Source organism: Lepidochelys olivacea (assembly GCF_965140295.1).
Source record: "Lepidochelys olivacea isolate rLepOli2 genome assembly, chromosome: 1".
Taxonomy (NCBI): Eukaryota; Metazoa; Chordata; order Testudines; family Cheloniidae; genus Lepidochelys; species Lepidochelys olivacea.
The window spans coordinates 291,861,057-291,886,719 of NC_140411.1; the positions used below are offsets into that span (position 1 = coordinate 291,861,057).

At 40.3% G+C, this 25,663-nt stretch overlaps 1 protein-coding gene across 2 annotated transcripts in view; it reads right to left on the reverse strand.

Moving 5' to 3' along the window:
- Window positions 1-25,663, reverse strand: part of XPOT (exportin for tRNA) — a 66,586-nt gene that overhangs the window by 30,049 nt on the left and 10,874 nt on the right. For both annotated transcript variants that reach the window (XM_084631252.1, XM_084631251.1), the window contains 7 exons: window positions 17,741-17,874; window positions 10,772-10,854; window positions 7,735-7,791; window positions 6,555-6,624; window positions 4,568-4,786; window positions 3,645-3,829; window positions 3,048-3,216 (listed from right to left, as the gene is read on the reverse strand). In XM_084631252.1, the coding sequence (XP_084487378.1) occupies window positions 3,048-3,216; window positions 3,645-3,829; window positions 4,568-4,786; window positions 6,555-6,624; window positions 7,735-7,791; window positions 10,772-10,854; window positions 17,741-17,800 (843 nt within the window). In that variant the 5' untranslated portion in view covers window positions 17,801-17,874. The remainder of the gene's footprint in view (window positions 1-3,047; window positions 3,217-3,644; window positions 3,830-4,567; window positions 4,787-6,554; window positions 6,625-7,734; window positions 7,792-10,771; window positions 10,855-17,740; window positions 17,875-25,663) is intronic.

Sequence of the window (25,663 nt, forward strand, 5' to 3'; positions counted from 1 at the left end):
GTTGAGATGAAAGCAGCAGATCAGGGAAAACATCTGAAAAAACAAGTTATTGCTCTTCCTGTTGATGTGAGCACAGAGGGTCGTGATGCACATTTCTTGGCTTTTCTGAAATGCACATGAGAGGATGCAACTCTCGAAGACATTCTGTTCTGGGCCTCCATCTTCCCAGACACGAGATGGTGCACTGAATGCTTGATGTGTTACATGCAAGACAAAAATATCCCATGTGATTGCATGATGGGCTTTTGCACAGACGGAGCTCCATCTATGGCAGGCCGCAAAGCGGGTCTGAGTGCACAGATAAAGAAAGTTGCTCTGTCTACTGTGTGGACTCACTGCATGATTCACAGAGAACAAAAGGCATCTAAACCTTTGAGTCCAGAGCTAAGTGAAGTTTTGCAGCAGGTCTCATCTATTGTAAACTACATCAAGTGTTTGCCTCTTCACACATGCCTTTTTGGAAAACTATGTGAAGACATGGGGTCTGATCATGATGTGATGTTCCACACTGAAGCTCACTGGCTCTCGAGAGGAAAAGTACTGAGACGATTTTTTCAACTGAGACAAGCTGCATACCTGTGCAATGGACAACAAAGAATGAATTCACTGAATTTTCTATGTGACCAAAGCAAGATGTGCCTTCTTGTCTATTTCACAGACACATTTGAGAAACTGAACGAATTGAATACAGGTCTGCAAGGAAAGCTCACATCCTTTACCTTAGTGATCAAAGAAAAGGATTAATGAAAACAATTGTTTTTCGGAAGAATAATCTTTTGAAGGCAAACGATGAATCCTTTCCACAGCTTTGCAAGTTCTTGGCTGACAACAAAATTATTCAGCCTCCCACACTGGTGATGGTTGAGCTGAGCATCTCATCAGATGGAAGAACAGCCTACATCCAAATTACCTGGATTCCTTGGTCACTAGGTTGCTGTCTGGGGTCACAGAAAACAGTAAGTCTCAAAATGGGGTTATGGAGATAAAAAGTTTGAGAACCCCTGTTCTAGAGTCTAGCATATGAGGAACAGAAAGCAGGAATGCTCCTTCTGCCTTCAAGCAGCCAGGGAGGAATAGTGGAGAGGCTTCCAGTTTATCAGACACTTAGAACTGGAGACTCAATGACAGCAACTTGAGCAGGAATTGCAGCATCTTCTCCTTTCTCTATAGCTGGGTGAAGGAGGCTGGGTTCTCATCTAAGCATTGCTCTGACGAAAGGGAGCCCATCTTTTGCTAGTAAGTTTATTTCTCTGACTATTAAGTGTCTGGTAACATTTTCAAACCCTACGTGAGAGGAAATAAGCACACATGACACAATAAATTAGAAGAGTACAGAATTGGGGGCGGGGCGGTGTGGAGGAGGAGAAAAAAATAAATAAGGCGAGGCAGGGTGAAAAATGTTAGAGTCAGAGCTCAAAGCCAGAAGGGATCACTATATCATCCAGTCTGACTTCCCTGTACATAACAGGACAGCATCACCCACACATTAAACCCTGCAACTGAAATGAGACTAAAGTATTACAGCCCTCAAGAGACTAGACTTATGTGCCACAGGTAGAGAACAGGAGGAATCAAGCTGCACCTGTGCTCAAGGCCCCTGCAATGGCAGGGAAGCGATTGAGGTATACTCACATAATTCCAGCAAGTGACCTATACCCACATGCTGCAGAAAAAGGCAAACACCCCCTATAGTCAATTCCTAATCCCCACATGATCAGTTAAGACCCTGAGCATGTGAGCAAGAACCAGCCAGCCAAGCACCTGAGAGAATGCTTGGTGCCTGTAAGCATGTCGGCATGTATGGGTCTCCCTCACTGTCAGTCTCTGAGGGAGGCCACGCCCCTTTGCTGACATGCTCCTGAAACAACAATCTAAGTAAAGGGGAGAACTCATCCATCTCTGGCTCCAACCCTTAGGCAAGGTAGAGCCACAAATAGTTCAGAGGCCTAGGCCCTCAGGCAGGGTGGGGCACCAAACAAAGAGCCTAAGGTGCCGGCAGGGGTTGAGCGCCAGCAAATAGTCTACGGTCCTAGCTTGTCAGACATAAACTAGGCCAGGCCTCTTGGCTGGAGATGGGGAAGCTGCCAGCCCAAAGGTGGGGTGGCAGAGGGTAGGGGGACGCGGGCCCACCCGACTCTGCCACATCCCATCCCAGGGCCCTAACAGTGGTCTGCCATTGGGTCAGAGGGGATCCGCCCGCAACAGGCTGACCTAGAGTCAGCCAGCAGCATAGCCACATAGATGGCTGCCCCGGGCCACTTCCTCCTATCAGGGTGTATCTGAAGCCCAGGTCGTCCTCCATCTCCCTAGGGTATACTGCTTATCTGAGCTGCAGGGCTTGCCTTTTGCACTTCCTGTTCCTGTACCACCCTTCCAGTTCCAGCATAGTGGCCGAGATCTTCCTGGTTCCGCCTACCAGGGGGCATCTGGCTCTCCCACCTCAGAGCACTGGCTTACACCCCACAATCTCCCATCTCTAACCATGGCCATACTTGATGCTTCAAAGGAAGATGGTAAAAACCCTCCTGGAATACACTGAGGCAAAAATATCCCTTCTGGACCCCTGCCGGTGGCCGGCTGAAACCCCAAGGCATGAGCTTTAGGAACATAAGACAAACCAGAAGTGAGCTGCAGGGCTGTTGAGCCCTGTCCCTTACCATCACAAACAACCCAACATAAAACTGTACTCAAATTTGTCCAGAACTCCTAAAAATTGTTTACCCCCACAACTCCTATTGGGAAGCTGATCCAGAACCTCACCCCCTCTGATGGTTAGAAGCCTTCTAATTTCCAGCCTAAATTTGTTTATGGCCAGTTGATATTAATTTGTTTTTGTCCTTACCTTAAATAGCTCTTCACCCTCCTTGGTACTTACCCCCTAATGCATTTAGAGCAATCAGCCATATCCCCCTCAGTCTTCTTTTTGTTAGACTAAAGAAGCCAAGCTCTTCTAGAGTCCCCTCAGAAGATAAGCCCTCTATTCCCCTGATCATCAAATCTTATTTATGTAGCTGTGTGACTTATCTCCAAAATACCAGTTTACTAACCTGATCAATACTGAAGAGACCAGCAGACTGTAACACTTGACACAAAGATTCTACCAGTTTTGTTTTATCAGTTGGGTCCATTCCCTTATTTACAATTTCAAACAAACAGTCACATGCTTCCTCCCGAAGAACTTCTACAGACATGTGACCTAGCAGCATATTTATAAACCTAGAAAGGTGAAAACAAGTTAATATATAGACACACTACATCATCACATGCGTAAGCGAAGTCATATAATTTGTATGTTTTCCTACTTACAATGTAGTTTCACTTTAAATTAATTTAAAAGCCTATATAGTGCATGTGGTTTGTAGATCTAGACAATAGCGTGTGTCATTTATAAACGTAGTAGTCAGACCCATCTAACACTATGGCCTACATTGCTTTGTGAAATCTCTCTCCACTGCCGAAAAATCAGCAAGTATTAAAAAGTTACTTAGAACAGGAAGTTTGGGTGGCACAATTTTTTTTTTGTATTTCCAGAACAGATTTTTGACATAGGTTGTTGTAAGAATCATATTACCATGCCACTGACAGGACTGCATACAAAAATACTATCAGAAAGACAAAGATTTCTAATGAAAAAGAATCCTTACCTTTCATTGGCTATCAGACTCAAATCTATCCAGGAGACATAAGCTCCAACTACTTCAAGGCACTGGCATGTCAACTCTGCATTAGTATATTGATAATTTTGTAAGATTTGGTACCACGACTCCACCAGGCTTGGAATGCACTGTTCTCTCATGGTGTCTTTTAATAAAGTATTTCTACGAGCCTCCTATAAATACAGCAAGAGCACATGTTCATCTTTTTATAGATTAGTCGCTTTTGCACATTCACTATCAAATGTAAACACTTGGAACAGTTCATGTCCTTGAAAGATGCAAATATTCATAATCCACATTTATGTTTTCCTTATTTTGTTTCCTACTGCTTATTAACTTTAAAAGCTTACTCAAAAGCTGGTAGCCCCAAAACTGCAACTACTTTTCCCGTCTGCTGACAAAACCAATACATACAGTAATTCAAAACAATTTCCAGTCAGCAATTTCCTTTTCTGAAAAGACACTTATAAATGCCAAAAAGGGAAGCAGAAAGACTTCCAAGCCCTATTTTTAAAAAAACATATGAAGAATTATAAGTGATGCCTCATCAGAAACTGGAACATTTTAAAAATTAATCAATTTTAAAAACATCAAGTGGACAATAGTCCATTAGACTTCCCACACTACTTCTCATGCACAAACAAAATGCTGCTGTTACGGGGTCACAAACATTACAGAGTTTGTTTAAATTCAAACACTAATTGTTTTGATTGAAATTTAAGAACTCATGAAGAAAGGTTTTTATAAAGTTTTATACACACAGCTGTTGAATGTAAACTACCCTGTAATTCTTTTAAGGCAGAATCCTCCTGGTGAAGAACAGAATCCCTTTTGTTGCAAATAAGATGAACAGTCCTTAAGCCCCAAACAATATTAATATGTTGCAACATAAAAAACATGACATAACTTGCCTCTGATGTATGAACTACATCCCGGTCTACCAGCTCAGCATCAACAGCCATAAGGATTCTGAGGTACAGATCTACTCCTTGAGGGTTAAGGTCTACTACTGATAGAATATCAAAAAAAAACTTGGGCCATTTTGTGAGATATTCAGTGACAAAAAGCAATGCAAAGACTTGTGCTGCTTTGTTGCGAATAAAAGTCTTCTCTGGTTGGGGATTCAGCATCTGGGAGAAATAAAATATTTTCTTTATATTTCTTTTACACATTAGAAGAGAATAACTGACTGATTTCGTTGTCCCCCTGTACTTAATCAACGCAAACACCATCTCCCATTTCACAGTCATGCAGATTATGTGAAATAAAACAAGTGTGCAAAAAAACCCAAAAAAACACTTTCCCCCCCAATAATCTTATATTTTAAACATTATTAATGCTTTTGAAGAAGATTCAGTTTAAAGACCATTTAGGTGACAATATTCTTCCTATATGATATGGATAAAGGTACTCTGTGCAGTTGAAAAAAGGAAATCATGTAATTTTTGACAGCAAATACTATCTTGGCTATCTTGATGGTTTGGAAAAAAAGAGCTTTACAAATACAAAAACCACTTGGTTCTCAACTTGTGCTTTGTTACCCCAATTGGCTGCTGTTTTTGCAGGTGATGAGAAGCTGTTCCCAATTCTCCTTTATTCAGAGAACGAACTGGGCAGGTACCAAATTCCACCATCCTTCTACTATACATTTTTCTCCTCATCTCCCTTCACAAGCTCCTTAGCATGTAGCAGCCTTCTGCAAAGGGAAACTAACTAGGTACACTGACCCATATTAGCAGACTTCAAGCAAGCTACTAGCATGATACTGGATGCCACTTGCTATAACTAATTTTAGAGAGCGCAAGAGGTGAGCGAAATGAACACTAACTAATAAATGTGTATCAACTGCTGTAAGGTGGAAGTATGCCCCTGTGCCTGGTCTACAATGGAGAAGGTGAAATCAGAAAGGTGGAATATCTTTTCAAGAGAGGAAAGACAAGTGATCCTGCCATTTACCCCACAAGTCTAACTTCAATCTCTAATAAAATAATAAGACTAATACACCATGAAACAACTGCACCTTCTTTCAGAAGTTTAGTGAAGAGCAGCAAAAGTGGAGAGATTTAATTAAGAGTTAAAATATTTAGAGTTTGGCTGAGTGTTGACTAAGATGGGTTCTATGTAGGCATTTATATCATGCCTATCACTGTGATATTGGATAACAGTTTACAAAAGGTTACGTGTTTCAAGAAGGGAGAGAAATAATTTAGTGCAGAAACAGAGGGAGATAATTGGGAGTGCAGTTAAGGGAATATTCAAAAAGTCTTCTTCGCAATGATCTATTTGATCATGGCAGAGTATCCCTAGGAAAATTCTGGAAATTGTATTGCTTGACATTTAAAGCTACACTGGACAAACTACTACTCAATATACCAGGGACGTATCGTGCATTGTCAAACAGATGGACCAAGTAATCTTTTTTGTCTCTATATGACTTTTTCCCACCCTCCCAATAGCCAGAAATTAGGGCTGATGGACAGGAGTCTCCAAAAGAGGAAGAAGGATGCTCCCAACTTCAGGCAATGAGAGAATAGTGGAAGTTGAGTTATATCCCTAAAAAAGAAATCTGTAATGCTCCAAAAGAATTGGCATAACTGGTTTCTTAACTGAGGTGTACGATAGGAATAAAAGCAGAGATAACAATTTCAACATTATTTTAAGCACATTTAATTACAAACTTGTTTTCAAAACAAGAGTTTTAAAAAAATATAAAACCTGAAGAATTATAATGTCAATCATATGTCTGAATACATTTTTCTATCAGGTAGCTTATCTTTTTATGGGGTACATAGGAAGCAAGCTTTACACCTAGTTTCAAACCTTTAATCTGGTAACAGTTAGTAACCCCGAATAAGCCTGCTGAACATTATTAATTGTTGTAAAAGAAAAAACATTTACCTGAGCTTGTAGCCACGTTACAAGTGTTTCCCTGATTAGCTGCTGTTGGACTTCAGTAAGTTCAGAATATCTGAAACAAATCATTCTGATCAAAACTGATCCTATATCTTGTTAGTTTGCTTACTTCTGGTTCCAAAGATTAAAAAGGCAAAAGCTAAATTACTTAGACATCTGTACTGCCTTCATACACAGACTGTTCTGTGCAATCTACATAAAATCTTACCACAGAAGGAATTCTCTTAACTGTTTGCATATTAGTGTTCTAAATCAAAGTTTAAAATACTTTCTAGTAACCTATTTAATGAAAGCCATTCTGCACCATATGGGAATAATTTTACTTGTCTGTGTCAGATTGCCATAGCTTTTCTACTACACAATTGTACTTCCTCCCAGTCTTCTAATATCACCTTTAAGACATATAAGAAAAAAAGGGAATTTGTCTATGCTGACTGGGATTACTATTTTTAATTAAGATTCAAATGAAAATTAAATTGCATTAGACATTAAAAATTAATTCACTGTCTTAACTGTGGTTATTCCTTAACTGTGAGCAGTTATTACAATATTGTATTTACATCAAAGCCATTAGTTATCCCATTTGACATTAATACTGAAGGACCGAAGGGTAGTTTCAACTACCACTATCATTGCTCTCTGTTGCTAAATTCAGTTTTGTCCTGATTAACTTACCGTAAGATACGGAATTAAAGATATATAAAAATAAAACACACAAATAAAAGTATCATAATTTGAAGCAAAACACCTTCATAAATAAATGTATTTCCCCACTATTTAAGAATAATTTTACATTTAAAAAAGTAACAACATAAGCCAAACCTACAGTATCTCCAACAAAAACTATCACTTCAAAGACCAAAAAACAGTAGTAAATACAACACATACAGGTATAGAAGTTAATTTATGTAAGTTTAATGGGAAAAATAGAATGTATATGGCCAAGTGCAGACTTCTCAATGCAATTAATATACATTGTCGTAAAAAGCCAAAATAACTAACTGAAAAATGGCTAAAAGTTTGAATAACCAAGTTTCCACTGTCTACTTTTTTAAGTAAAAATATTTTGAATATTACTGATAAAGCTTTTAATTTCTTTCCACAGATTGAGCGGGAAAACAATTGTTCTATACACTATTACTATAAGAAGAAAAGGGTTTCTCACTTGAATTTAATTTGATGTTCTATAACTTGAAAGCAGAAGAACTTGATGTGATCATCACTGGAATTAGAAGAGAAAATGCACAATCAACACAATGGAAATATTGCAGCCCATTTCTCCAGGAAGAATACGCTCCTGGAACTGTGCAATCAGTTATCGATTCTTGTGAAGAAGAACTGCTCTACTATAGAGAAGAAAATCAGTTCTATCTGCTGCAAAAATTTCAGAGTACTTGACCAGACATGAAAATGAGCACAGTCATTACAAATACACATTATCAAACATACAACCAGTTTTGATTTTTTTTTCCTTTTTAACAACTCATTTGTTATATTGCCTCATTTATTCAATTGTTATATTTTAACCATAGCACATAGTCAAGGGGTGCTTTACTTACAGAATTTCATGCAGAGTTAAAAGCTTTTTTGTTTTATATTATGCTGCAAAAGATAAGAGTCTAATTCCAGCTCCTTGCAGCAAAAAAATTTTAAACCCATCATGACGACATCCACTTGAGTCTTCAGCTGAGTCACTACTGAACGTAATGGTCGGGATGGTTCACAAATAGCAACCACTAGCCTGGCTTCAGCTTTCAATTGTACTTCACCTAGTGCTTAATTTCACTTATTACAAAGTGATTGAGAGGTGGAAACCAACTCAACTATTTTTATAAACAAGTTCTGAAAAGTTTGGAGTACCATCACTGTAAGTGAACCATTAAAGGAAAGCTGTAGCTGGCCGTTAAAACTGGAGAGGGGTTGTAATGACAGTCAAGAGAACTTTAAAACAAATTATGACAGTCTGAAGACTCCAACATGTTCCACAGTAACAGAAATAATTTGAAGCTAAAAATCATCACTGAACGTGGGACGATATAGTTATCTCATGCCAATATAACCTATTTTTCTTGACAAAAAAATTAAAGACACCAACAGCACAGAGTTTAGTTTTAACTTTTTTTTTTTTAAATAAAAATCACATTTTTAATCCCAGTAAGGCATTTCAGAGTATAGTACCTAGCTGTTCCATCTTGGGCAATAAAAGGCTCTACTCCTCTCATGATACACTATGTACTGAGGCAGAGCAAACACTCCATTCCCTCTCATGGTTTATTCTTGAGTTACTGAATTTCACATAATTTACAGTGTAACAAATATTCTCCCAAATGGCAAATACCAGGAGAAAGATTTTAGCATGACATTAAAAGTTCAAAACTTGTGTACATACAAGAAATTAAAAACTGATAGATTAGAACTCAAACAGGCTAGGTCATCAGCAGGTCTATTTCCAAACATGTTTTTTCACTCAAGGAGGTGAGAAATGGGAGTGCTGCAGAAGCAGAATACCAAAAAAAAAAATTAATATTCCTGAAATGTTTTGCCCCTTATTATTGCGGACATTAACTCTTCAACATTTTATGCAGTAGGATAAAAGTTACTTTTAGAAGCAAATTAATCGCAAAATCATACTTTAAAGAAATGTTAGGGTTCTAAATGAATTTATTTTTTGTAGAGCATTTTGAAGTTAAAGAAGAACTGGCAATTACAAAAAGCAAGCAAATTTAAAGATGTGATTAATATCCAAAATAGCCAATCCAAGGACATTTAATACAACTTAAAACAATTTTTTCTTTTCTAGTTTCAACATCCAAACTCTGATGAAATGCCTAGCAAGCTAATGATACTTCAGCCACAGAACCTGGCAGTAACCAGCCTAGAGTGACAAGTTAAATGCCATTTAATGCAGCTTTTCAAAGTTACCTTATCTATCCCACAAAGTTGTGTCATTCACAAAGGATTTTTAGGAGCGTAACATATACCACAGGATTTGCTGCATCTTGCCCTCAGTCTAGCAGAGTTCAGTGGTATAAGAAAGTCAACTGCACAAAGCATGTTCAGTAATCCCACTGAGCAAGATCTGGCAGTCAGTTTGTGTCTAGACATCAAACAAAAAACACCCGATTTAATGTTTTAAATTAACATGTTAAATGTCCCTCAACCTGGTTAACTGTGGTATATAATTAAGTGTTCTGACCATATTTATCTTTACAAGTACCCTCTGAAGGATCTTGTTTTGGCCATCTGTTGCTGAAAAATGTCAGTCTATATTTGGCAAATTTAGTCTCAAAATGCCAATTTTTCAGAGTTTGTTTTTAACCACCATTGCATGCTCTTCTAAGCCTCAGATCACTGGACGTTACTAGAAGTGGCATACAGAAGTAGTAAGCCACCATAAGCTATTTCATCATAACGAGACATTTATTAAGCCCTAACCTCAGTTCTGCGGATACATTAATTCATTAATTTAAAATCTAAAACAGAGGTGTTTAGTTAAAATATATATACATATCTGCTGCTGCATATTAAGGGTGCAGTAATAATTTCATGAGAAACAGTGTGGCCTATTCTCAGCACAAAAGTGGGTTTAAAATAAGGTGGTGTTGGCGCCCACTCACCACTGGCTTGCTGTAGCCTTCAGTAAGCCTTGGAATTTTTCAAAGTAAAATTCCAACAACCTAAGGAGTGGAAATTTTGTTTCTCCAAGTACATAATGAAACACTGCTAATGCTTCAAAGCATTGTTTAGCTGAATTTGGCAAAAATGTGTGTATGAAGATTTAATTTCCCTATGAAAATTGCCATTTTGATATATAAAATGGCATTTTCCCCATAAAAAAAAAAAATGCAGCCCTGATTATAGAAGAGCACTGAGACTACTCATTTTTTGTGTGTTTTTAAAACAGCTATGTCAAACTGCCAAATAATTTGGACCAACTTTAACAACAAGTCTGCTTCTAGGTGGAAATCTTACACTATGTGTAGCTTCGGCATGGAGCCAGTTATAGGAGAGTTCTAAATCGATGACAGAAAGGGTCAGTTACAAAAACACTAAAAAAGTAGTTATGTGCACACATTAAAACAGATTTATTATAAATCAAACCCATTTATACAATCTGATTAGCAACAAAAAAAGCCATAAAGAAGCACAGCGTTCAGAATACTTTTGAGAATAACTATAAATCCATAAAAATAGTTTATTACCTGTATATCCTTTGGGCTAATGCTTCTGCACAGACCTGCCAAGAATCTTGGGAGATCTTCAGCTGTTCAAAATAGGCCAATGCCTGCAATCATCCCAAAACATTTTATTTAGAATTGCCAAGGACCAGGTAAAGCATGTGTAATTCCAAGCAAGTTCACGATCAAAAGGTAAGGGAGGTGTCATTTGATTCATAAAAGCTCCAGAATTATAAATTCCCTGGTGTCACCCTGTAGTGTTGGGCAGGGGGACTTGCTGCCCACTCCCCCAGCTCCAAGTTCTCTGCTTGATGGAAATTTGGATAATACTGTGTCATCAGAAATGGCTGAAGTTGAGTATCATTTGAAAGCCCCTTCTCCCATAAACACAAACATGTACCAAACATGACAAACACAGAACAACTATGTAGATATATAATCAAGAAAATGTTTTTTAAAAAAATCAACATTACTATTTTACATTTTTATTTGTAGTTTAACAGTGTCACATCAAACATACAGCCCTTGCAAAATTAAAGTGTGGCCCTCAACTGACTCTTATCAGTTAATGTTCAGAACATAACTGATTGTTTTATTGTTATAGATGATTATAAATGGAAGGAATGCTTCAAGATGATCTGACATCAGCAAAAAACTGTTTACTGGTACTGATCATCAGCTTTATTATGCCCCCAAAAGTTGTAACAAGGTTGGTTAAGATGCCAGCATCCAGCCAGAAATTACGGGAATCCATCTGCAAATGGTACGCACATAGTTACATAATATAATTATAATCCCAAAGTATTTTATTAAAGCTCCTTGTTTTTACTTTGGTTTTGACCATTTTTAGGCATCAATGGGAGACTAATAATACTGTCTAGTAGCTGAATCTTTGGAGAATGCCACTGCAGAGGACTTAAACACAACATTCTGTGGCACCTTATATGCTATAAGAAATGCACCCATAACCTGAATTTGGCAAGGTTGGAGAGGAAGTGTATTGGGCATCAGGAAAAGTTCAAGATGCCAGGACAAGTGCCAGCTGTGACCAAGATTTGCCTTATTCTAGGTCCCAATGCATGCATTTCGAGAAGAACACCTACTTCTGCAGTAAGCCAAAAGCATCCATGAAACACAGTCTGAATACATGAGACAGGTGAAAAACTGTATGAAGCAGAAAGAACGAGGAGTACTTGTGGCACCTTGGAGACTAACATGCCTCCGATGAAGTGGGGTTTAGCTCACAAAAGCTTATACTTAAATAAATTTGTTAGTCTCTAAGGTGCCACAAGTACTCCTTGTTCTTTTTGCTGATACAGACTAACACGGCTACCACTCTGAAACCTGTAGGAAGCAGTTATCTCTTAGCAAGAATGTTGCATGGAAAGTAAAGGGGAACACTGACTCAAAAGATGCCCTCACACAACACTATATCACATCCAGTGACACACCTGAGAACATATGTAAAATGTTGCATCGAAAGGTAAAAATAACAGAAACAAATACTGATTTTACTACTGCAAACTATGCAACTCATCTGGAGTTCATAAACTGCCTCACAGAGGCTCTAATGCAGAGGTGGGCAAACTATGGCCCGCGGGCCCCTCCGGCCCGGCCCCTGAGCTCCTGGCTCAGGAAGCTAGTCCCCAGGCCCTCCACTACTGTTCCCCCTCCCCTACAGCCTCAGCTCACTGAGCTACTGGTGCAATGCTCTGGGCAGCCAGGCAGCGCAGCTGCAGAGCCACGGCCTGACCCAGTGCTCTGTGCTGCGCAGTGATCTGGCTGGCTCCAGTCAGGCGGCACGGCTGCAGCGCCGCCAGCCACCGGTGCTGCAGGCAGCGCAGTAAGGGGGCGGGAGCAGAGGGGGTTGGATAGAGGGCATGGGAGTTCAGGGTGGTGGTCAGGGGACAGGGCGGTCAGAGGGTGGGAAACAGGGGGGTTGAATGGGGGCAGGGGTTCTGGGGGGGCAGTCAGGAAGGAGAGGGGGTTCAATGGAGTGGTGGGGGACAGTTAGGGGATGGGGGGGTTGGATGGGGCAGGGAGAGAAGCTGGAGGGGACGGATGGGGGCAGGCCCTCCATACAATTCTGGAAACCCAATGTGGCCTTCAAACCAAAAAGTTTGCCCGCCCCTGCTCTCATGGGTGGGAAGGTGGTGGTGATGGCCAATGCAGAGGCTTAGTACACAGAAATATGTGCTCTGAACAGGATTAAAGGGGAACAAATGCTTAGCAGAAAGCCTCTTAAAGCACTTATTGAAGATCACTCTGGGATATGGACCAGTTTTTAGCAATCTGATCTGTGGAAATGAATCACAGTGAATATCTTTAAAAGCAGCAAAAGCCATAGCGCTATCAAGAGCGGAAGAAAGAGCTGTCAAAGGTAACATGAAAACTGTTTGTGGCTGCTAAATTTTTACCAAAAATAATTTTGTCCTGTAGTATGTGGGAGTTTCAGGGATTCATGGCTGACGTCGAACCTGAAAAAATAATGCTGTGTGACCTGCACTATTTCTGTAAGTGGTTCATTGGTGGTTGCAGTGACTGCACCAAGGGTGACAGTGAGCAGGTACAGCAGAAGGCTGCCATTTTATCGCAATGCCTCATGTACAAGTGCTTGACTGAAAGGCAGGTTTCCAACACATACATGACAACTGTGCAGCATGTGTGTAATCCACCCCTACAATTGGCTGCTGATTTAACAATTCATTCCAAAACCAGTAAAAAATTGTGCAGCTTCTGCACAGCATTGGCTCCTCCACTGATGACAAAGTACTCCACTGGGAGACTGCAATTGCAAATGAGGCTCTTGGACACATGTAACGGAATGAAGGGTTGTGCATTCTGCCAGACCTTGTCAAAGGTAGGTTTATATTTTGTGCTGCCAATAACTTAGACTTCCTTGAAGATCCAGCAAATAGCAAAGGTACCTTTCATGCTACTGTTATGGTCTGCTACCAGGAGCATATTAATGGGGACTAGTCCCCCTTAAGCATTGTCAGGACCAGCAAAAGAACTGTTCCTTTAAGGAGGTTCCTGACCTCATGGCTCACTCTCTTATCAAGGTCCAAAAATTCTGAAGCCAAGAAGTCCAGTTTTCAATGAAGTACCTTGACCTCACTTGGTTATTGTGCAAAAGTGGGATGTACTATTGAGGTGAAAAATCAGAGTATAGCTTTAGCTGAAGAGATGGAAGACATACCCTCAAATGATCCCAACACCCAGGACAGAAAACCATTTCAGGAGAAAGGTACATTCCAAGACAGCCACCCTTTAACTTGCCACTACACAGGATGTCAGAGTGCACAACCCATGTATGCTCCTCCTGTCAATCATACTTGCTAGCCCCACTGATCCCTCAATTCAGTTAACATTCCTTACACACCTTGAACACATGAACAAATACATCTGCAAAACTGAATCAAAATGTGTTGAGACACTAGACATGAGCCTTTACAGGCCTGTTCAACAGCTAATAGTGTCCCGTAATGATCTCTGAAGGGTGGATTCTATGTCCTAGCAAACTGTACACATTCTTTGCAGAGATATGTGCAACTGGCTCTTTCATTGATGGCACTAGTATCCTTGAGATCTGGGAGATTTTGTACAGCAACAATACTGTGAACCAAATTCTAGTAGGGAGAAAGCTGCAACTGCTATAGAATCATACACCTGAACACTCGATGCCCTTCAAAAATGCTGCCTACGTGTCTTCTCTGAAAAGCATACTGATGTGTGAAGTCACTTCCCAAAGGGCACAGGACTTGCAAGATCAGTTCCACGCATTCCATGTATGCTCTCAATGACTTTTCAGCATAGCAATGATAAATGCTATGGCTGAGGTACAGGCTCTTGACAAACCAGAAACTTAACACCTGCCGAGATTTGTCCAAACACTGTATTATGAGACTGCTGAGAAAATACTAGACCTATGATATCTACCTTGCGTTTGACACATATGCAGAAGGCCATTTAAAATTTATCAGAAAGGAGAAACTCCATGGTATTGTACCTGTCCAATACAAAATAATTGACTCCATGAATATCTCCTATGTCACAATGAAGAAACTCTTGTCTTGTACTCACACAAAGGGGAAGTTAACTGCATACATTGCAGGAAAAAACTACAGCATGTGAACAATTGCTCAAAGAATTTCACTGTGGCATAGTGTAATGAAGCTGCTGCCTCACACCATTCAGTGGAGTTTCTTCATAGTTCCCGAAAGAAGGCTGACACTATATTTATTTTGCATGCCATCAATGCAACAGAGAGGTGCTACTAAACTCCAAATTTTTGCACAAGACACTGATGTTCCAGTGTTCTCTGAAAGACACTACCCAAGATTTCCACAAGATTGTTTCTGTGCCTACTGTCAGGGAACAGAATCACCATATATCCCTCACAGATGTGTTCCTATCACTCAGACCATTAAAAGACACCGCACTGCCAGGTTTCCACACACTTTCAGGATGTGACACTACCAGAAGGTTGGCTGGAAAGACCAGATTATCTTACTGGAAAGCACTGGATTCAGCCTCTGAAGACTCTCTCCTTGCTCTGAAGGTGCTCAGAACAGCTGAGACAGTCACTGATGATCTTTTAGGTGCACTGGAGGCATTCACATGCCAAGTTTACTATTTTGAAGACCAACAATATGATGTTTTCAAAGAAGCTCACAAACTGAGAAAATTGACACCAACGAGTGGAACATTTATATATGCTATCAAGAAGACAAATTATCAAGCAATGGAATGGCTCCAGGATGACTGACCACGTCCAAAACCACTCTCCTTTTCAGGCATGGATGGGTCTTGGAGGATGGACTGATCACACCAGTTATATGTGAAACACAATGCACTCTTGAATCAATACTTCAGCTAATCAAATGCTCATGTGCAAAGCCCATGCTCACTACCTTGCAGATATTTGGCCAGCAGCCTGCCTTGTACAGAGACAGGCAAGAGCAGCATGGACAAGAATCAGCATGACAACACGTCTAGCGGTGGAGCCCTAAATGAAGTGGACACTGATGAGGACTTAGATGAATAAATGTTTTTAGTACTACATGTCAAGTCTAACTTCTCTAGTATTACCAAAGATCAGTGTATTTTCTTATGCAAGCAATGCATCCCTGTATTAAAGTATAATTACAAAAACAATTATTTTTAAACATGTTCTCAAATACATAGCTAAATTGTTCTAGGTTTGTCATGTTTGGTAATGTGTTTGCGGGAGAAAGGGCTTTCAAATGACACTCAACTTGATCCGCTTCTGACAACACTTATCAAAATTTCCACCAGAGGGCCTGAAGCGGGGAGCCTTTGGTGAGAGGGGAGAAGTGAGTGCCCCCTGCCACATCACAGACGATGGCACCACTGAAGTTATTATTCCATAGATGTTTACGAATCAACTGACACCTCCCTTACCTTTCTATCACTAATTTGACCACAAACTGAGATTTTACTACATCATACTCCTATGATCTGGGAAGCTGCACAATCACAGACATGCACACACTTCAGACAACATCTCTTGAGCTGTCCAGTAGGCTTTGAAACTTGTCATGCTGCAATGGCTTTTCCTACCAGCTAGGAGCACCAAAGCAATACAGTAACTCCTCACTTAACGTTGTAGTTATGTTCCTGAAAATTGCAACTTTAAGTGAAACGATGTTAAACTAATCCAATTTTCCCATAAGATTTAATGTAAATGCAGGGGGTTAGGTTCCAAGGAAATTTTTTGGGGCATATACTATACTGTACAATACTGTACTGTAGTTGGGAAGTGCCCCTGGCTTACCTCACACAGGCACAGCCCGCTGCAGGCAAGGATGCTAGAAAGCACCTTCGCAGCAGCAGCTTCCCCGGAGAAGAACAGGCGCCAACTTTGCTGGGGGATGCTCCAGGCCCGTCTCTTTCCATCCCCGTTCCACTCCAAGGCCCACCTCTTCCCACCCCCACGCCACCTCCTCTCCGGAGCACGCCGCATCCCCACTCCTTCCCCCTGTCAGAAAGTCAAATGCTACCAAACAGCTGTTTGACAGCACTTAGGACTTTCTGGGAGGACCTTCCCTCCTCCATCCCTGCTCCTCCCCCTCCCTCCCAGAAAGTCCTAAGCGCCGCCAAACAGCTGTTTGGCGGCAGTGAAGTGCTGGGAGTGAGGGGGAGGAGGTGGAGAAGAGGAACTTGTGCAATGCTTCCTTGTAAAGTTGCTGCTCTTCCACAGAATCTTACAAGCAGTAGACAGAGCAGGCAGCCAAACAACGCTATAAGGGAGCATGCACAACTTTAAACAAGCATGTTCCCGAATTGAATATCGACGTAACTTTGAAACAACGTTAAACGGGAGGACGTTAAGTGAGGAGTTACTGTACATCTTATAGTGGTCAGGGAGATATGAGCTGCAGCTTACTGAAAATTTTACGTGACCCAGCATTTGTTGATTTTAGGTTAAAAGTGCTGTAAAAGAAGGTTTTAAGTTTGTGTTGAGAGCCACACATGGCTGTATTTAAAAATGTACTAAACTTTAAACAATATAACTTAAGATAATGTGTACAACAATTAAAAGCTGAAAAAGGAGTCTGAGAAATGGAGTTTATATTTAAATTCTGATTAATATTGAACCATATTCTTGAAGAGTGCTGTTATGTAACTAGTTTAAACTACACACTAATAGTACATAAGCCACAATCTACCTCATAAGTGTTCAATAGAAACAATGAGTTTTAAATGTAATCGACTGAATGAAAAACAAGGATGAACTACAGTGAGTAAAGCCATGCTTAGCATGGCAGTATTTATATAGTAAATGGTAAAATAGTATGTATGTAAAACGAAGGACTGCATCTAGCATGCTTACATAATGACAATACAATTAAACATTCCCATTACGTTCTCTTTACTTCAGTTATCTAAATAATCAGACAAATCAATAGGATATTGGACAGTTGCATAGTAACTGGCTGCCATTCCTAATATGGAGGAAAACAAACTTACCCTTTGCCTGAAGTCTGCATCTGCATTTGGGTTTAGCCCTAGAAGGGCTTGTTCATCCATCTTCGTTGCTATACTTTTTGTTTCCTATTTTTAACTGGTTTGCCCTCTTCTCCTACAGTAGAAACTACAAACATCTGCAAACAGGAAAAAAAAAAGCAAAGTTGGAAGAAACAATATTCGCTAAACACATCAGCAAACTACCTCAGCATAATCACAGCAGAAGTATCACCATTGCCAGCATGCATGTAAGCCTTTAAAATGCACATGAGCCACACACTAATACATATGGTCTACTGTAGACATTAGGACTTCATGTCCTTCACTGACACCACTTATGGCCCAGAAAATATTCCAACTTTCCTTTTATACTATGAACAAATTTAAGTTTTTCATACATTTGAACTTTCATCTTGTAATAAAAACCACAAAAGAATTTCCTGTCAATTTAACAGAGAAGCTCCATATCAGAAAATCTGTATTTAATTCAAATACTCAGATTCAAATTTACAATGCATAGAGAATGTTGGGTTTTGCTTTTTTTTTTTTGGTTACCCACATTTGATTCAAGTGCAGTATTAAGCTATTACTTTTTTAAAAAAATACGATTTTCTAGTATTTCTAACCTTATGGCTGTAGTAATCAGCAACTTCAATTACTATTTCTACTAATACTTTATGGATGTGTTGATAAAAACCTACTCTCCATAGTAGTCAAGATATTGAGAGGACTTGTTCCCTAAAACTGCACATAACACATCCTACCTTTTCCTGAACAAGGTGATAAATTAGCTACAAAATACATTTTATTCAGAAAGAGTCCACTTATTCTTAGGCAGTGGTTTTCAAACTGGGGTACGTATACCTCTATGGGTACAAGAGCTCTCATCAGGAGGTAGACGAGAAAAATCCGGTAATTGCGGACAATACATTTTATTTAGTAAGATTTGACAATCTAATCATAGATACATTATGACTTTATGTGAGATGTGGGTATGTGGTAAACTACAATATTTGGAAAGAGGTATGCAGCCTAAAAAGTTTGAAAAACCACTTTCTTAGAGTGATGCCAATTTACTCGAAATGCTGCTTTCTGGAGTTCTGAATAAAAAAGAATTTTCAGATTGAATAAACTACGAACCCTGCAAACCAAGCTGTAGAAATTGTGTTAAAAAACAACAAGATTATTCTCAGAACAAATGCAGAATGAATATACAGGCCATTCTGCAAAACTCAGATTTTGCTTGAAACCCTACCAAATATAGTGGACAAACCAAAACACTTGCTCAAAATATCCAGATGCCATTAAAGCAGCAGGGTAGATTATAAAAGTTATGTCCCAAAGGATGTTCTCAGGCTATGTCTACACTACCGCTGTAAGTTGACCTAAGCTACACAACTCCAGCTATGTGAATAGGTCCTACACCATGGGAGGTCGACAGGAGAAAGTCTCCCGTTGGCTTACCTTACCCTTCTCGTCAGGGATAGAGTACAGGGGTCAACTGGAGAGCGATCTGCAGTCGACTTGGCGGGTCTTTACTAGACCCGCTAAATCGGCTGCTGGTGGATCGATCTCAGAGCATCGATCCCAGCTGTAGTGTAGACCTGCCCCTAAATCTGTTCTCTTCATTTGTGTGATATAATCTACTGTAGGCCTGACAGTTTGTGGGAGGTTAGGGAAAGGAAGGAAGACAACAGGAAGAAGAGATTAAGTTAGAGGAAACCATAGTTAAAAAAATGCTTGAAACCTTATTGGTAAAGTCTCCCATTTCTTGGTATTTATGTGTTACATACATTTTCCTGCTGGGGCTCCATTGTCAGGGGTAAGCCATAGTGCTAAATGGCAGGATCCAGGGAGAGGGAAGCCCTGTACTTGAAATTAAGACAAAAATACATTTCTACTCAGCCCTTTATATAGGGTGTTATAAAAATGGTGTTATGGAGGGCAGCTGGATGGTTTTTAATAGATAAAACTGAATGCATGTATAAAGCTTTGTAATGATGAGCTACCTACATGTAACAGGCACAACTTTTCTTATGAAGTGAATTTAGTCCTTAAAGGTTCTGACAGAAATGGAAGCAAAAATCCTCAAAACAGGAATGGTGTATAGGACAACAACAAGTTTCCCACATTACCCCACATTATGCCTTTATCCTGTGTTGGAGAGACGATCTTCATGGATTTAAAAAGTTACATAGGCTAATTTTTTAAAAAACTTTTTTGTTAGAAATAGCTCCCAAAACAAAAGAAAGATTACAGATCATTTTTTTTCAATTTTTATTTAGTCCATTAGACAGCATTTTGCACAGTCAGTTTGTTTCCCCATCTTGCCAGTTTCTCCTCCTTCTGTAATTATCTTGCATATTAACAGGGAACATATTTTAAAATATGATCGTAAGACTACAAACATGGCAAGGAGACTCAGAGGCAAGTTTAGGACCCAAGACTACTTCAACTCATTTTTGGAAAGAGACAAGATTTCAAGAGATCTCCCTTTCACGAACAATAGACATGAAATGTTTCATTTCTTATTAGCAAACCTCTAATCTGTCTACTCTAAGACTTTTCAAAACTGTTTAAGGGTTTGTAGCTTTCTCAATTACAGATTTTTCAGCCTTGTTTTAGAGCAATTGCACTAACAATGCAATAGCGTCTAAGAGTCCTGTGGCACCTTATAGACTAACGGACATATTGGAGCACGAGCTTTCGTGGGTGAATACCCACTTCGTCGGATGCATGTAGTGGCCACTACATGCATCCGACGAAGTGGGTATTCACCCACAAAAACTCATGCTCCAATATGTCTGTTAGTCTATAAGGTGCCACAGGACTCTTTGACGTTATTACAGATCCAGACTAACACAGCTACCCCTCTGAAGCTTAACAATGCAATGTGGATCTGGGGCTTAATAATGATATCAAAAATCATAGAAACAATCTTTCCACACCACCTACACTTTTGAAGTTCATAGAAGACTTTTTAAAAGAAGTTAAAAGGTCTAATAGTAAAACCAAATAAATTCATATTGGAGGTAGTTCTGAACTTCTGGGCACAAAGTCTCCTTAGGCCAGGTCTACATTAGAAACTTTTAGCAATGTCTGTTAAGGGGTGTGATTTTTTGTGAAATGTGCTAGCGTAGATGTGGTTATGCTGGCATAAAAGTGCTTTTGCCATTATAAACTGCATCTACAGTAGGTGATTTTCAGGCATAGCTACACCAGCAAACCTTTTCCAGTTTAGACTATGCTTTAACTACCTTATTATTTCAATAGTTTCAAGGAGGCGTGGCCTCCCTCAGAGAGCGGCAGAGAGGGACCACAACACACCCCCTGTGGGCCAAACCAGGAGAGCAACATCCACCCCCACCCCAGAAATGGAAGGGGTGAACAGGAAGGAGACATACAAAAGGCAGGTCCTGCAGCTCAGTTGGAGTGGAGCAACCATATGAGATGGACATACCCTGCCTACTGCTGGAGCCTGCAAAGGAGCTGCTGGGGCAGCCTCCTGAGAACTGGCCAGAGCTCCCAGCTGATCGAGATGCCAAGGAGCTGCCGCCTGTGGCCTTCCCAGAGACCCCCTGAGACAACAGACACAGTAACATCCAAGGGGGAGAGTAGGAAGCAGCCCAGGGAAACCAGGCAATAGTCTGATTAGGAGCTGACCTGATGCAAGGTCAGTGTGTTCCTGGTGGATCCCCGCTGACCCAGTGGCAGACCACTCTGCCACTGTTAGGGCCTTAGGCTGGGACATGGTGGAGTTGGGGGACCCGTGTCCCCACTGCCCACTGCCACTCCACCCCTGGAGTGGCAGTACTCCCCCTCCTTAGGCCAGGAGACCTGCGCTCCGCAGGCACCCTTACCTGAGCCTCTAGACTTTATTGGAGCTCACCCTTACCTGGGGCTCAGACTACTTAGCCGCTCCTCCCCGATTGCAGGCCAGAGCCTACGCATTGCTTTCAGGCCAGAGCCTGCCCATTGCTTTCAGGCCCTGCCCTGACCGAGAGCCTGGGGCTCATTAGACTGCCTTACTGTTCTGCCTGGCCAGAGAACCAGAGCACTAGGTGCAGTTAATTCCCCCCTTTGAGCTCACCTTTACAGGTACAAGATAGCAAGGAGGCATGGCCTCCCTCAGAGACTGACATGGAGGGACAGCCACGCAGCCTACAAGTAGGGATGTAAAAGTTTGCTTATCGGTTAACCAATTAGTCTTACTGGTGTTGGTTAACAACTAAACCATGGGCATGGGGCTGGAACACCAGGCACCGGGTCCCACATAAAACATGGGGGTGCTCCAGCACCCCCCACACCTCTAGTTCCCCGCCTGTGTGAACTCCTTAATGGTTAACCATTTAACCAATAGCATTTTAATACAGTAACTCCTCACTAAAAGTCATTTCATTTCACTTTTAGCAAAAGAAGCTTCTTCTGCCGGTATAGAAATATGTTCTTCATTTGGACTAATTCATTCCAAATTGAGAAATCGTTTGGGACCAGAAAAAGCAGGAAAGCTTGTTTTTCTTTTCTAGATTATGAACCAACAGGAAAATGAAGGTGAAGATAACCAAATTAGCTGCAGAAACCAATGTTTTAAGTTTCTTATATTGACCTGGCTGACATAGTCTATTTAATTTTTGTTGGTTTTTTTTTTTTAAATTTCATTTAACTATTAGTTAAAAACCATTTTAACAAAAACAAACCTGATTTTTAAAAACTTGAATGTTTAACTAAATTCAAAAATTCATATGCTTGTTTTGTTAAAATATTATGTTTACTGTTGAAGAAAAAAATCCAGAATACACAACATTGTTGTTTTAGTTAAATAAAACAATTTAAACATCTGCCTGGTGATGTTCTCCTCCTAATACAGCATGGCAAGAAAGTCCTCCAAATATTCATGATGAACTATCTCCATTTCAATAGGTTAACCTCCCAATGACTTCATAAATATCTGCTTCAATTACCTTTGGTAAATGAAATAACCAAACAATCATTCATTTTCTGATATAGCTGTAAAACTAATCTGAAAAGTTTTCAGAATAAACATATAGTGTGTACCTTCTAAAAATGAAATCTACATCAATCTGAGTTGTGAAGAAAATGTATTAAGGTTATAACAACCAACAAAAATGCACTTTTGTCATAAATATAAAGGGAAGGGTAAACCCCTTTGAAATCCCTCCTGGCCAGGGGAAAGCTCCTCTCACCTGTAAAGGGTTAAGAAGCTAAAGGTAACCTCGCTGGCACCTGACCAAAATGACCAATGAGGAGACAAGATACTTTCAAAAGCTGGGAGGAGGGAGAGAAACAAAGGGTCTGTGTGTCTGTCTATATGCTGGTTTCTGCTGGGGATAGACCAGGAATGGAGTCTTAGAACTTTTAGTAAGTAATCTAGCTAGGTATTTGTTAGATTATGATTTTTTTAAATGGCTGAGAAAAGAATTGTGCTGAATAGAATAACTATTTCTGTCTGTGTATCTTTTTTGTAACTTAAGGTTTTGCCTAGAGGGGTTCTCTATGTTTTTGAATCTAATTACCCTGTAAGATATCTACCATCCTGATTTTACAGGGGGGATTTCTTTATTTCTATTTACTTCTATTCTTTATTAAAAGTCTTCTTGTAAGAAAACTGAATGCTTTTTCATTGTTCTCAGATCCAAGGGTTTGGGTCTGTGGTCACCTATGCAAATTGGTGAGGCTTTTTATCCAACATTTCCCAGGAAAGGGGGGGTGCAAGTGTTGGGAGGATTGTTCATTGTTCTTAAGATCCAAGGGTCTGGGTCTGTAGTCACCTAGGCAAATTGGTGAGGCTTTTTACCAAACCTTGTCCAGGAAGTGGGGTGCAAGGTTTTGGGAAGTATTTTGGGGGGAAAGACACGTCCAAACAGCTCTTCCCCAGTAACCAGTATTAGTTTGGTGGTGGTAGCAGCCAATCCAAGGACAACGGGTGGAATATTTTGTACCTTGGGGAAGTTTTGACCTAAGCTGGTAAAGATAAGCTTAGGAGGTTTTTCATGCAGGTCCCCACATCTGTACCCTAGAGTTCAGAGTGGGGGAGGAACCTTGACAACTTTCATGTAGAAATCCAGGATTAAACTGCGTCTTCCTGACTAGTGATTTAAATCAATTTGATTTAAATCAAATCCACCCTGAAACTCTTTACTAAAAATTTTAGTTTGTGTAGTTAACTCAAATAGTTACAATCTATTGGGCCAATGCAAGCACCATAACATGAAAAGTAACTCCTGGGACTACAAGATTTTATTTAAGCAGATAGTTTCTTGTGCAGTAATCCATTTTAATCAAAAATAAATGACATTTTTCTTTAAATCAGCAGAGCTGAATAGTCTTAGCAAGCACTTATGGAATGCTTTAAGAAAAAATAGTTACAGCGCTCGGTGGCAGGGAGTCTACCACTTCAACTAGATCAGTAAAACTTGTGTGTAGGCAAGCCCTAACAATACAAATGCTTACAGACCCTGGACTATAGAGGTTTAATGATTAGAAAAACAGACTAGAATAATTAGTGATGAGAGAATACACTACTCAAAGCACCTATTCTGTGCATGTAGGTTAGTGTTTGATTAACAGGAATGGTGACAAGGAGGACCAGTGGTATGCTCACCTAATCCCCTTAAGTTTTTTTTCCATTAGTCAATGGTTGTAGAACTTCTAGTTCATCTCCCTTCAAATATACTAAAAGGGATGTCTCTCTAGCATTCTTGTCAAATCTTTGACATGGTACAAGCTTTGCAGCAAACATAGGATGTGAAGCCACTTGCTACCTCAGTGCTTTAGGAGTTTATAGCCACATTGGATCAAAAAAAAAAAAAAAAATTAAAATCAACATCCTACAGTCTAGGATTGTTCTCAGAACTTTAAACTGGCCTAACTAGAAAATGCTTCCACAATAGACATGTTTAAGTACAGTAATTCCTCTCAATGCTGTAGTTATGTTCCTGAAAAATGCAACTTTAAGTGAACCAATGTTAAACAAATCCAATTTTCCCATAAGATTTAATGTAAATGCTGGGGGTTAGGTTCCAAGGAAATTTTTTGGGGCAGACAAAAGACATTATATACTGTACATTACTGTACTGTGGTTAGGAGGTGTCCCTGGCTTACCCCACACAGGCACAGCCCGCTGCAGACGATAATGCAGGCAAGGACGCTAGGAAGCACCTTGCACAGCAGCAGCTTCCCTCTAGAACAGCAGGAGCCAACTTTGCCAGGAGATGCTCCAGGCCCGCCTCTTCCCATCCCCACTCCACTCCAGGCTTGCCTCTTCCAACCCCCACTCCACCTCCTCCACAGAGCACGCTTAGGACTTTCCGGGAGGGAGGGGGAGGAGCGGAGACACAGCACTTCCCCGCTCCTTCCCCTTCCTCCCAGAAAGTCCTAAGCATCGCCAAACAGCTGTTTGGTGGTGGGGGAAGCACTGAGAGAGAGGGGAGGAGGAGGAGGAGGAGAAGAGGAACTTGTGCAATGCTCCCTTGTAAAGTCGCTGCTCTTCCACAGAATTCTACAAGCAGTGAACAGAGCAGTCAGCCAAACAACATTATAAGGGAGCATTGCACAACTTTAAATGAGCATGTTCCCTAATGAAGCAGCGACATAACTTTGAAACAACGTTAAGCGGGAGGACGTTCAGTGAGGAGTTACTCTATCATCCAATCTACCCCTTGAAAATAAGCCATTGTAAACAAATACAAGCTTATTAAACTCAATTTGATTCACAAGAGAAACTTTTCGACAAGTTTCAAACTAGTCACAGTATATTTGAGGTTAGAATAATTAACAAATAGTCCGAAAGAACCTAGAAGAAAAGAACTCTCAAAAGAGATTCAATTCCAGCAAGCACAGAAATAGTCTACATTAATTCCAGTCCACGTTTCTTTCCCCTGCTGGCTTCTTCAATCCAGACACTTA